At 47.2% G+C, this 12841-nt stretch overlaps 1 protein-coding gene across 12 annotated transcripts in view; it reads right to left on the bottom strand.

The window, feature by feature from the left end:
* Nucleotides 1-12841, bottom strand: part of SKAP1 (src kinase associated phosphoprotein 1) — a 433456-nt gene that overhangs the window by 13342 nt on the left and 407273 nt on the right. For 5 of the 12 annotated variants that reach the window (XR_014783847.1, XM_084804859.1, XM_084804852.1 and 2 more), the window contains one exon: nt 4140-4258. Coding sequence is in view for 10 of the 12 variants with exons in the window: in XM_084804859.1 (XP_084660985.1) it covers nt 4157-4258 (102 nt within the window). In the remaining 2 variants the exon portion in view is untranslated. Of the gene's footprint in view, nt 1-1750; nt 1881-4135; nt 4259-12841 lie in introns of all 12 variants that reach the window. The other 7 variants (XM_084804861.1, XM_084804864.1, XM_084804853.1 and 4 more) reach the window with 3 other exon arrangements.

The raw sequence follows: 12841 nt of genomic DNA, 5'->3' as shown, positions 1-12841 counted from the left end.
AGCCAGCTCCCATGTGTGAGGTCCAGGGCAACTGTTCCCATTCCCCACTTCGCCCAAAAGATTCTGGACTTGCTGGAATGTATGTCTGCAACAAAAGCTGCAAAGCTGGATTTGCAGCATGGGTAAAGAACCTGATGTGATCACCCTTCAAATGCTAGATGCATCTTCCCTCTTGGATCACAAAACAGGCCCTGCTTGGGGATTCCAAATTACATAAAGGTAGCCTCCAGCTGCAAATGAAAAATGCAATTTCCCTTTAGAAATTAAAAAAAGCTAAAGTTGAATACAGACAACTATTTACTGGAAGGTACCAGCATAAGGAATGCTGAGCAGCTGCCCAGGACCCATGGATGTTTAAAGTGCCCACCTAGCTATGCCCCAGATCAGGCAGAATGCCTCACCCCTCTATCCTTGGCTTCTGGGAAACCAGCAGGGAGAGTGGATTAAGGATTGCAGAAGGGGCGTGAAGCAGCATGCTCTTGCTGCAGAAGGGTGCCCCAGTCTCAGTGCAATGCTCTGTTATGTCATCCAAGCAGCAGGCCTGCCCCACTGCAAGCGTGCACCGGTTGTGTCACTTCTGTTCTGGCACGATCCCTAAACTTACCTCCTTGCTATTTTCTCAGGACTTGGGAGATGATGATGATGACAAAGATGAAGGATTGTTACATTTCTATACTGTCCAATAGCCAAAGCCCCCAGGGCTGTTCACGGTGCAAAATAAAACATAATATAAAACCCATTTATAAAATAATTTAAAACGCTCAACAATAAAAATCCGAGGACCTTATCATATGCTGTCATATGCTTGGGAGTAGAGCAAATCTTAACCTCGCACCAAAAGGATGACAATGTTGGCACCAGGCAGATCTCCTCAGTGGGGACAGCATTCCACAACTGGGGGACCACCACTGAGAAGCCCCTCTGTCTTGTTGCCACCTCCCGAATCTCACTTGGAGGAGGGCCTCAGATGACGAAATCACAGGGAAGCATGGTTTATGAATCCAGGAAGTGATGGAGCAGTGTGCATTTGCTGAGGTGGGAGGCCCCACTGTGCATCTTTTGCCCAGGCCCAACAAAACCTGGAACAACCTTGCTGTTAATAAACACTGGCAGCCAATGTTTTGAACAACAGTGCCTCAAGTCAAGGGCAAACTATTTCAGAATGTCATTGTAGTGTACACTATATTTCTATGCCACCCACTCTCCATGCCTTGGGGTGGCCTTGTGCCTACATCTAATGAGACGGGGAGCAGGCAAAAGAGCAAACCTGACCACATGCAACAGCCAACTCCACAGGCCCTCTTGCCACAGATCCCTACTGCATGTAGCACTTCTGGCATCCATGCATGCCACAGGGTGGACACCCATTCAATAAAACCTCCCATGGTCTTTCGAGCTGGGGTAGTTTGATACCCAGCAAACCCCCATATATTTTTAGAATCACTGCTGAACCAGTTATTTCATCCCTAGCCCCACCCTGAATAAATGTGCTTCCTCCCCTCCCACACATGACAATGACCTTACTGAGTTTGCTATCCACTGCTGTCTCAACATCCACCTCTGTGAATCGCAATGCTTTCCTTGCATGTCAGGTCATCCTAGCTCTCTCCAGCAGAGAGGAGAAGCCAGAAGATGGAGCCAGAGACAATATTCCTCTAGGTTTCATCCAGGCAGAAGGTGAAAAGTCAGCAAAAGACATTGCTTGCCATGCCTTTTCAACAAGCCCTGTGTAAATGTTTCAGACACTGACCTTGCTCACAGACTGGAGAACATCAGCCCTAATAATGCAAGGGTAGGCTGTTCACCACTCGGGGCTCAGTCTGAGTCACATCTCACCAGGAACCAGCCCTAGAATTTGCTTTCAGTGACAGGACTTGGAGCTGGAACACATGCAATATAAAAGAAGACAAGGATGCCTCTGAGCACGGATGAAGTACTTTCACTATTTGCCTACTGGCAGCCCCGGCATATCTGGGGTTATGGACTGAGTTTCTGGATCTGAGGGCAGGGCTGCCAGATTTGTGTCATCCTCAGCACCTAACTACATGATCACCCTTGTAGTCACATCTTAAGAACAGCTGTTCCCAGACAAACCAGTGGCTCATTCAGCCCCTCTCCCATTAGTCAATAGTAGCCAGATCCGAATTCTTAACAAGGGAGATAGGGAAGGTGATCAATATCTTCTACTGGGCCAACTTCTAGTGAGGAACTATACAAGCTTTTGGAGTTACATATTACTCTTCTTCAGTCAGAACAGAAAGACAGCTAATTCTCAGTTCACCAGCCAATAGTTCATCTGTGCCTAGATAAAACAAATATTTGCAAAGGGAAGTACAAGTCCCTGCTCTCTACAGTTTGGAATAAGCCATACAGTGCCTCTATATCTCATCCGTGTCTAAAGATTTAGAAATATTGAGAACCAGATTAACTACAGAATATAAATGAATAACTGCCCAGCCTCTACCCTTTCTCTCTCTGCCAAATGCCCAGCCCTTCCTCTCTCTGGGTTACCTTTGTTTCAACTAATGCATTCCTTACAACACCATTAAGTAAAAGCAACACCTCTTGGTAGTTATTAAAAACCACACTATGTGCTTCAGTTCTCTTAAGTGCTGTTCAGTTAACTCCAAGGCACTTCGGAGGGAAGACTGCCAGCTTGGCAAGTGACTGCTTAGTAAGCCGCTGGGGAAGGTGGACTGCCTGCAGCACAGGCATCAGAATACAGAGTGGAAGCACAGGGAGCCAAAGCAAGGTTCCTTCATTAAGACTGAATGTTCCACTATGTATCTTCATATTGTCTTACCATGAGGAAACTGAGGAAGCCACTTCAGGTGATGGATCTTAGGTTCCATTAGGGGTGGCAGAGTGAGGGCCAAATTACATGTAAACATTTATTTGTATTTGCATGTGAGTGTGTTTAAAAACAGCAGGCTGCTGGGGGTGGTGCAAGCTGGATCAGACCATTGCATGGATAGAGGACTATAGCACCATCTACACAGGGGATTTACTCCAGTTCTACTGCTCCTCACAGACATTCATGGCAGATGACGTTACCTCCCCCTCTGCATCAACCGCGAGTTTTTCTGCCCCCAAAGCCACTTTTTCGCAAGTCATTTTGCGCCAGATTTTCCCATCGCGGCGGTTTCAATGTGGTTTGGGAGTCTGTGTGGCCTCAATTGGCTTCAGCGTGAGCTGGGGGAGCAGCACTGATAGGTGGAAGGGAAAGTTGCATCATGAAAGGGTGAACATAAGGGAAGTATTGACTAAACATGCCTATTCAGAAGTAACTCATTGTTTTCCACTGCATCTCACTTAGCATGGGAGTGAGGAGAGGGGCCGGGAGCACACATGTTGTTTTAAATCTCTGCTCTTACGGAAGAGCAAAGGCCTGCATAACTTTAATAATTTTTAAAGGTGATCACCTCCAAATGATCCTTATTCTCACTGAGAAAGGGTGGACATGAGGAGAGGTGTTGGCTAAACATATCTACTTGGAAGTAATTCATTGTCTTCCATTGCATTTCACTGAGCATGGGAGTGGGGAGCAAGCTAATTTGCTGCCCTGCACCTATGCAGCTGATGACGTTCAGTTCTACTTGCAGGACTCTGCCCACCCAACCCCGAAATAATGCAGTTTCAAGAGCTATTTGCCCTGTGAAAGCAGGTTTTTAAAAAATGTATACACCACTTTACTGGCTATGTGTGCTGTGGGAGGAGCAAACCGGAATTCATGCAAATCCAGATTTAAACGGAATTGCCTCAGAAAGTGTCTCCATGTAGATGGGGCCTGTTTTGTTTTTGGCACTAGTAGCATCTTCCCTCTCAGGGCAAATAGCAGATGTGTGTTTGTGCGCACATGCATGCGAAATTTAATCAGGGCCACTGTGCAGGGGAAAGGATGAATCCCTGCCTCCCCCCATCCCACACCCCGACACAGTGAGATCTGAGCCTTGGGACGCAGTTCGCTGGGGAATCCAATGACATCAGAGCCCCACTGAAATGAATGCGAGCTGTGCAAGAGCAAGGGATGGGACCTTTAAGGGAGAAGTGCCCATGGGAGATGATCAAACCCGAAGGAGTTCCCACACCGTTATTGCCTAGCTTCCTTTCCCATCTCAACAATAACAACAAGCACCGACCTTGTTTTACCTGCTGTTCATCTTTCCTCCACATCGTAGGCAGGCATAAGATAGTTCTTTGGAACAATCCCCACCATGCTGTTCAGCTCTCCAACCCACCAGCCATACATGTTGTATTCCTGGAAGTAAAACAAGGACAGCGCTAAGTGAAATGGCTGGGTAGGGGGCCTTAATGGGATGGACTTAGATTCCCACCTCTGCCACAGACCTTCCTATGCCCACGCTATTTTCCCTTGCCATCTTTTTCCCAACCGGCCTCCTTAAGAGAAATGCTAATATTCATTCCCAAATCTTTAACACACCAAAAAAATCTCCAGCCTCAATACCAACCATCTGAATAATGGGGATAATAACACTGACCAACCTTACAGTGTTGTTATAAGGATCACTGAGACAATGCAGGTGAAAAGCTATCTAAATGCCAAGGATCATTTACTATTAATAATAAATGATTAACGTACATTATTACTATTATTATTTGGCTGCTTTACATGTACAATCCCTGCTTACGTTCTCCATGTGTAAACAGATCCAAGCAACACATGGGGCATATCCCCTGCAGCTGTGTACACAGGAGGGGTTGACCACGGGGCTTTAAGTCCCCTCTTTTTCTTCGCGAGCGTATTGCCCAGTGGACTGCAGAGCACACATCTTCACCTGGATTGGGAGTGTGATCTGTGGCTGGGAAACGGGAAATGTCTTCCTCACCTGGTCCAGCACTGTTTTTTGAGGAGGTTTTGGGGGGAGGCATTACATTGAACAGATCAGTCTATTGTTATTCTGGAGGTTCCTCCTCTAGGCAAACTTTTTTTTTTTTTTAACAACCCTGCAACAAAAAGATGACAGACTGCTGTGGCCTTGCTACCTTCCCCTTGGAGCCTCCTAGCCCAGGTGAGCTAGGGAGGTGACATGCGGCACTTGTTTGTTCAAGAGAACAGAATTCGCCTACAATCTAGGCCTGGGTGGGCTGCTGGAAGCCTATTGCAGAGGTCCTGGAGGCCACCATCTCCTCCCGTGAGTGTCCCAACTCCCTCCCCAGCCTGTGCCTGACCTAGCGCAGGTGCTTGTCTTCTGTGTACTTTTCCCCTGTATAGGTGGCTCCAGCCACTCCTTGCGTCTGTGCTGTGCCTCCTTGGCCTTGATTTCCACCACCTCGAAATTGGCTTATGGCCTAGAAGTGCCCATGTGGATGGCATTAGATTTGGGCAGGATAGGCTGCAAACTGCAACCAAGATGGGTGGGCTCCACCACAGAACAGGCAGGTGCCCCCTGGCATTTTGCTACTGATTCTTGTGCCCCTGCCTTGGAAGTCAGCAAACAGTTATTGCTTTCCAAACTGTGGATTACGGAGAGCAATGGAGGAAGGGGGCCAAGGCAAATGTGAGCAGTGCCCCCCGCCCCCTCGGTACTGGGTCCTTGGCATCTACCTGAGGATGCTGGGTGCAGATGGCAGTGCTGTATACCAGGTCAACTGTGTCGAGGGACAGGCACAATAGCATCATTGGGGTATTTCATACATTGCCTGGTCACCATGCATATTCTCCACTTGGGCTCTATGCACATTCACCAGGCAATGTGTGAAATCCTCATGTTCTCCAGCATTACTTGGTGCAGAACCTCATTCAACCCAAGGGCCAAATTCCATTTCGGAGAAGCTTTCTGGGGCCACGTTCCACTGGTGGGCCAAGGACTCTCAAACCTGGAGCCAGCACTGAAACCAGTTTAAATCTGTGGTGTAAACATACCCGAAGACAGACATATGCTCCATGGAAGGAGAAAACTGAGAACAACAAAAGAGACCAGGCAGAGGGTAATTTGAGCCAGGGGCCCCTGTCCAGGAGCCTATTTATAATAGTTTCAGCCTAGGACATTGATTTATTCAAAAAATTTCTTGGCCGCCTTTCAGGGCAGAAGCCCTTCCAAGGTGGCTTACAGCAATATATAAAAACAGTAAAAATATTAAAAGTGATAAAAACATTGAAAACAATAAAAACAATAATAAAAGCCAACAATAAAACCAGCATCAGCAACAGCAGCAGTCATATCAAGAGAAGAGTACAGTAAAGTAATATGTTTTCAAGTCCTTCTTAAAAGCCTGCAATGACAGATAAATATCTATGCATGATATATAGATAATACACGCACATACACCCTGCTATATTCCCAAGCCTCAGTGTGGCTTTATAGTTATAATTTACAATTTTACATTTGAAAAAAATGATGGGGCAACTACTACTAAAATAGAGATTTCCCACAGTAAGTCAGTAAAGAGACCAAAACTGAATAAGATTATATTATCACCAAATCAATCAATAAAAGCTTTTCCTGGGTCGTACCACTTTAGGCTGTTGGTCAAATGTTCCTCTATAGATAAAACTCTATGCACACAGAAAAGTAGCATGTCAGGAATTAGAATTCAGACTGGGCTTTACTTGCCATAACAGTTTTCTATGTGAAAGGAGTTTGTGTTTGTTTGTTTGTTTGTTATGCTGTGGGGGCATATTCAAACATGCATTCCTCCACCTGCAGCTAAAAGTGGCACAGTTCCGAGAAAGCGTTACCACTTAAACTTGCTGCTTACATACACTTGCCACAGACAGATCATCTTTTGCTGCTATATAGAGAAGAGCTGGAAATTGTGGTGGGGTTTTGTTGGGGGTGAGTGTGTGTGAATTCCCAGCACTGTCAGCCCCCTAGCCAGTGGTTGGGGCCATACTGTCTTTACCCTCCCCTTACTGGTGAACTCCTTGCTGGGTGGGAGAATATGTTCCTAGCAGCCTCTGGCTCACTGGCCAGTGGGTGGGGCCAGGCTGTCGTGTTGTGCACTTTGCTCCTTGAACTGCTGCAGAGTCATGTGAAGTAATAATGAAGAGAGGTCCTCGGAGCATATTCAGAGTGCTTTCCTCTCAACAACCCCCCCTTCCACCACACACATATTAGAAGCAAAACTCTGTAAGCCAAGATGGTTTCTAGACAAGTTTGAGACCCAGCAGCACTCAGTATAAAGCAGAGGAGGGGAACATATGGCCCTCCAGATATTGTTGGACTGCAACTCCCATCAGCTTTAGCCAGCATTTCCAAAGGTGAGGGATGATGGGAGTTGCAGTCCAACAACACCTGGAAGGCCACACCTTCCCCACCCCTGGTATAAAGGCCCTGAGTTGTTTTGTACACGTATGTTCATCACTTGTTGACTGCAACACCAAATGGTGCAACGCCAACTTGCATGGTGAATGAGCCATTGCGGATTAATCACCTCAGACACAGACATCTTTCACATCAGATGATGTCAGTTCATGCACATTGCTTTTCGGTCAAGTCGGTTCACACATTCTGTGACAGTCATCCAGCACAGATCAATCAAGTGACGCACATCACGCATGTGTGAACCAAGCCCAAGGCGCCAGGAAAAGACAGAGAAAAGGGTCAACTGGGCCAGATGGGCGGATGTGGAAGGCAAAGATTGAGACCTGACCCACCTTCCACGCAATGCTTTGGCCTGAGCACTGTGAGGTATTTTAAAACAATTTCAGCGTTGATGGATTGCCGGGGAGCCGGCAATTGCTCATAATCAAAAAAGGAAGAACGGAATGCAAATGAGCGCAAGCCGAGAACCATCGGCGCCGGGCGCTTTATTTCCCTGCGCTGTGCCAAAAAGAATTAAAACAACATTAAACTCCCAGCAATAATGTTTAAGCTCTCGTTTCCGAGTGCCAAATTGCACCGCTCTGGATCATACAGATGTTCGTTAATTATGCTAATTTTTATTAAACTATTAAAATGGAGGAAGTTGCACTGGCAGAGCCCCGGCCCGAGGTGAACCCTGCCTTGCGTCTGGAGGTGCTAATTTGCCAGCTTCCCTCGATAAGCTGCTGATGCTGGTGGTTTGGGCTTTGCTTAGTGAGGGGAATTTGTTTTTTGTAGGGTGTGATGGAGAGGATGACTTCTTCAGCAGAAAATGTGGAGGCAAATTCCAGTAAGCCCTAGATCCATGCTACCTGTACATGTCCAGTGATCCAAATTCGAGTTGAGCACAAGGGCAGATTAGGCCGCTTTTGGGGGGTGGGGGAGCTCCAGGGATGCTCACCATGCCAGAACCAGCCCAAGCTACCAGGCTCTTGGCCTCCTTGCATGATGGCTGGCTCCCCATGTAGAGCATTGCCCAGGACCCCTGCAGCATTTCTCAAGCGTTAACAGGGGATGCCCCTACCTCATACCCCAGCAAGAACACTGAGCCTGTCTTGCAGGAATCTGACATTCCTAGTGGTTTCCTGTTGAGTTCTGGGCACAGTCTGTGTGTGTGTGTGTGTGTGTGGGGGGGGGTGTCTTAACTCCTAACAACAATAATTTAGAGACTGGAACTCTCACCTCTTCTTCCAGCATGACTTCTACAATCATCCCCATGGAATCACTTGAGAACGCATGAAGTACAGGACACTGTGTATTGCAGGAGCAGCTCCAGAGGGGGTGCTGGGCAAAGTGCCCTCCAATGGTCCCCCTCCCATCAGTGGGGCCTGGTAACTCAGCTGGCACTGCTGGTGGACACCAGCAGCAATCCAAGCAGCACCAGGCCGATGGGTCTATCTGCCATTTATATTTCCCCATCATGTCCTGGAATGACCCTACACGAGGGCATTGTGGAAAATTCAAACGGTGGCTATACTCAGCCACCTGGCACTGCTCAGAGTGCTGGCCCAGAATTTATTTTTTTAAGTGAGGCCCAGGGCTGGTGTCAGTTATGAGCCCTTCTGCGGAGCTGGGTCCCCAGAAACTGCTGAGGCATGTCAGGTGCTGACACTAGCCTTGTTCTTTGTGGCCTCTAATATTGGAAGTCTTTGCCTCAGGAGGTTCAACAAAGACTGAGCCTGAATAGCTTCTGGAAGGTGTGCAAGTCTTGTTTCCTTTCTTTTTCTTTTTCAATCACTCAGGGAACCATTTCAGTGCTGGAGAAGGCCACCACATTATTTTAAGTGACTGGTTTCATTTGCATTGAATTGTATGAATGCTTTGTTGTTGCTGAGTGGTGGCAAACACAGAGCTCAGTTTCTAAAGGGGCAGTGGGCTTTGGAAAATGTATAGTGAATACCCAAGCCCCTCTTCTGAGCCAGGATAAAGGCCTCAACAAAAGGATATCCTGGCTAAAACATTAAGGCCTCCAGGCGCCTCTCAGCTTCAGATTTTAGCACAGATCTCTTATGAAAGAGAGAGAGAGATTAAAACGATTGCATAAAATTATGTGTTGAGTAGCAGAATCAGTTTGAGATGTACTGTATCAAAAATAAGGAGAAATTGGTGTGTTTTTAGCTCTGAGATTAGACCGTGGCCAGGGGGATGGGACTGCAGGACTTCACTGTTATCTGCACTCACTGTCTGAACAAATTATGCTTCCAGAGGAGACTTTTATTGTGCAATTGCCTTGCCTCATTCACAGAATTGTACAGGGAATGCAGATGACATTGTCTTCAATTTGTACCCCTCCCATGTTTTCCCGCCACTGCTTCTGTCTTTTTTCTTACCAGAAAAAAATCTGTTAAGGAGGGAAAGTTGGAATAGCTGCGCAATGTCTTTTGGCTGGTAGCGCTGGGAGCCCTCTGTCTGGAGGCACCCCAAAATGTATTAACTAATGAGTGTTAAATTATCTCAAGAACACAGTGTAAGCTCAGCTCAGAGATGACATCCCTTCCAATTAAAAAAAAAAGTACTCCAGAACATGAAAAGGAAATCATAATTAAAAGTACAATTTCAACTCCCAAATTCCATGCCAACAGCAAATCTGGAACAGATGCGTGCTGCACAATCTTGAGGGGTGGGGGCTTTCCTTGGAACGATCACACACGCACAGAAGAATTTATGTTGCTGATGCCCACCAACAAATGGAAGAACGACACGTAAAGCTATGAGAGAGGACATATTGTATGAACCAAAATAGGATGCTGACAAGCAACATGGGGAAAATTTCCTGGCTACTCTCAGCCTCCTCATGGGCTTCCCTGTGGCTGTTTTACTGCTTTTCTACAGCGTCACGGGTGTCCTTTGCATGCCTCCTGTCTCAATGTCTGGACTCTCTCTACGGTGCCAGGAGAAAATGCCTTAGCAAGCAGGTAGCGGCAGGGGGTAGGGGGAGTAAGACTGGGAGGAAACAGCAGGCAGCTCTCGTAAGCTGAAAAAGAGAATGAAGACCCCTGCGACAGAGCTGCTCGCTTTTAATTTCCGTCTGCCCCCATCCCCACTGTTTCCCTATTTGCAGAAGGTTCTGCATGACAGCTCAGCAACTACCCAAGATGACCACTGCAATGACTTTAAGAGGCAGGACAGAAACATCTTAAGGCTGCAGGCCATACTTAACTTATATATAATAACTGGTGCTGGGGCACAAATATCATGGGAAGCCTTCCCTTATACGCCCAGACACGGGCTGCTGTTTCTTAGTGGTCATGGGAACATTATGAAACTCCCTTATACTGAATCACACCATTGGTCTGTTTAGCCCAATGCCATGTATGCCCACTGGCAGTATCTATTCAGCTAAGACAACGAAGAGCCTTGTGGCACCTTAAAGACTAGCAAATGTATTTATTCTGGCTGCACAACTCTTTGTTGTTTTGCTGCTACAGACTAACACAGCTACTCCTCTGGAAATCCTTCAGCCAAGACCCTTACGAAGGTAGGAAGCTGCCGTTTACTGAGTCAGGCTCAGGCCATCAAACTGAGTGTTGTCAAAACTGGCTGGCAGCAGCTTTTCAGGGTTTCAGGGAGGATTTTTTCCAGCCCTGTCTGGAAAAGGCTATCAATGGCTACTAGTCCTGATGGTTATGTGCCATCTCCAGTATCGGAAGCAATATGCCTATGTGCACCAGTTGCTGGGGAACGTGGGCAGGAGGGTGCTGATGCACTCGTGTCCTGCTTGTGGGTTCCTGGTCAACAGCTGGTCGGCCACTGTGTGAACAGAATGCTGGACTAGACGGACCCTTGGTCTGAGCCAGCAGGGCTCTTCTTATGTTCTTATGAAATGCTGGGTATTGAACCTGGGACCTTCTGGTTGCAAAGCAGGTGATCTACCATGGAGCCACAGCCCCTCCTGCGGTCCTTCCTGGTCCTGCTACCTGATATTCTTTCAGGTGGAGGTGCCAATGCCAAAGACCGTACTTGAGATCTTCTGCAAACACTCTACCACTGAGCCAACCTATGGTAAGATCAGGTGCTTGTTAACAAGGGCCACTATACATGTTATTTGCCCTAAAAATAAGTGCAGGAAAGCCACTATTTGTGGCAATGTTTCATGTGGGGAGAATGATATTTAAATTATGCTTACCACATGCATAGCCCTAGCACACACAGCAGCCCTCTCAGACCATCTGCTACACATGTTGTGGGAGGTGTATGTAGTGAATATCTTTCAATGTTACTCTGTAGGTGTGCAGCATCTCCATAAGTAAGCACTTTCCTGCAGACTTCATATGAACTAAGCAACACAGAAACTAGCTCTTGCTTCAAACAATGAAGAGCAAACCTGCATTTGGAAGGTGGGGCGAGATTTCAAGCAAATTTTCCCAACTCCATTTTGCTTGCAAAAATTCATCTCTATTTTTCTAATTATGATTGCCTTGGGATTTAGGGCTTAGCTCTTGCAAAACCTATCCCACTTGCATCAGCTGCCAACACTGCTGACAATGAGAAGTAAAAAAATTTGCAGAATTGTGAATGACAATGATGAGAGGAAAGGGAAACTGCAACATGGGGGCCATCTACATGGCACCGCTGTCAACCTTCACTCCGTTGTAACTGCGCAGCATTACAGCTGTGAATTAGCTTCTGCTGCAGTACCCGCGCAATCTACTGTGGACTTCTCCAACGGGAAAATCCACTGTGCCCTGACACATGGCCGTTGAAGCGAAGTAAACTGCAGCAGTTGCGCTGCCTTTTTTTTTTAACCATTATATTTAAATGCGCAGCTGAGCAGGCATGTGAAGGTGGGGGTGCGACACTTTGGGTTTTAGTGGCTGTTTTGTATTTTAGGGGTTCTTTTGTATCTGTCCTTTCCTCGTTACGTAAAATGTGGGTGGTCTGCTCCTTCGTTACCATGCCAACTGTTTGGCAGTTCTCCAGCCCGAGACTCTCGCGATGGTTCACACATGCCAAGGCGTGTGCCCATGAGAGGCACGTGCCTACCCATTATTCCAAAATGGTGGCTGGAGCGAAGTTGGTCCTGGACCTTCTGCAATCCCGAGACACCCCCCCCCGCCCCCCGGCCCTTGGCCTCTGACTCCAAAGCAGCCATTGTGAAGATACGAAGCTGCGAAGGTGTGCGAACGTGTGGTTCAAGAAATGAGCACGCTTCCCTGTGCCTCTGTAACTGCGCAGCTGCGAAGGAATGGGGAGGAGTGAGAGGGTGTCACAGAGTGACACAGCAGTAGGCATGCCTACCACATGCCCACCACAAAATGCGAAGTCGGTTCGGGGAAGGAACAGATAGCTCGCAACCATGGGAAACCCACAGCAAACCAAAAACATCACAGCAAAACACATCTTTGGAAATCTGCATTTTCCGGGTGAAAACCACAGTTAAGCTGCGAAGTGGTGACTGTGTCATATGTCCCGGAGGACCTCGAATCTCAGCGGCCCTGGAGTAAATGGCTCATGTAGATGGGGCCAAGGCCATAGATAAGTCTCAAAGGGAGTAGAAAGGCTGTGCTGGCTTCATA

This window comes from Heloderma suspectum, chromosome 6 (assembly GCF_057233095.1).
Source record: "Heloderma suspectum isolate Gila_16-S chromosome 6, 16-S_ref, whole genome shotgun sequence".
Classification (NCBI taxonomy): Eukaryota; Metazoa; Chordata; class Lepidosauria; order Squamata; family Helodermatidae; genus Heloderma; species Heloderma suspectum.
This window is presented reverse-complemented; position numbering and strand designations above follow the sequence as displayed.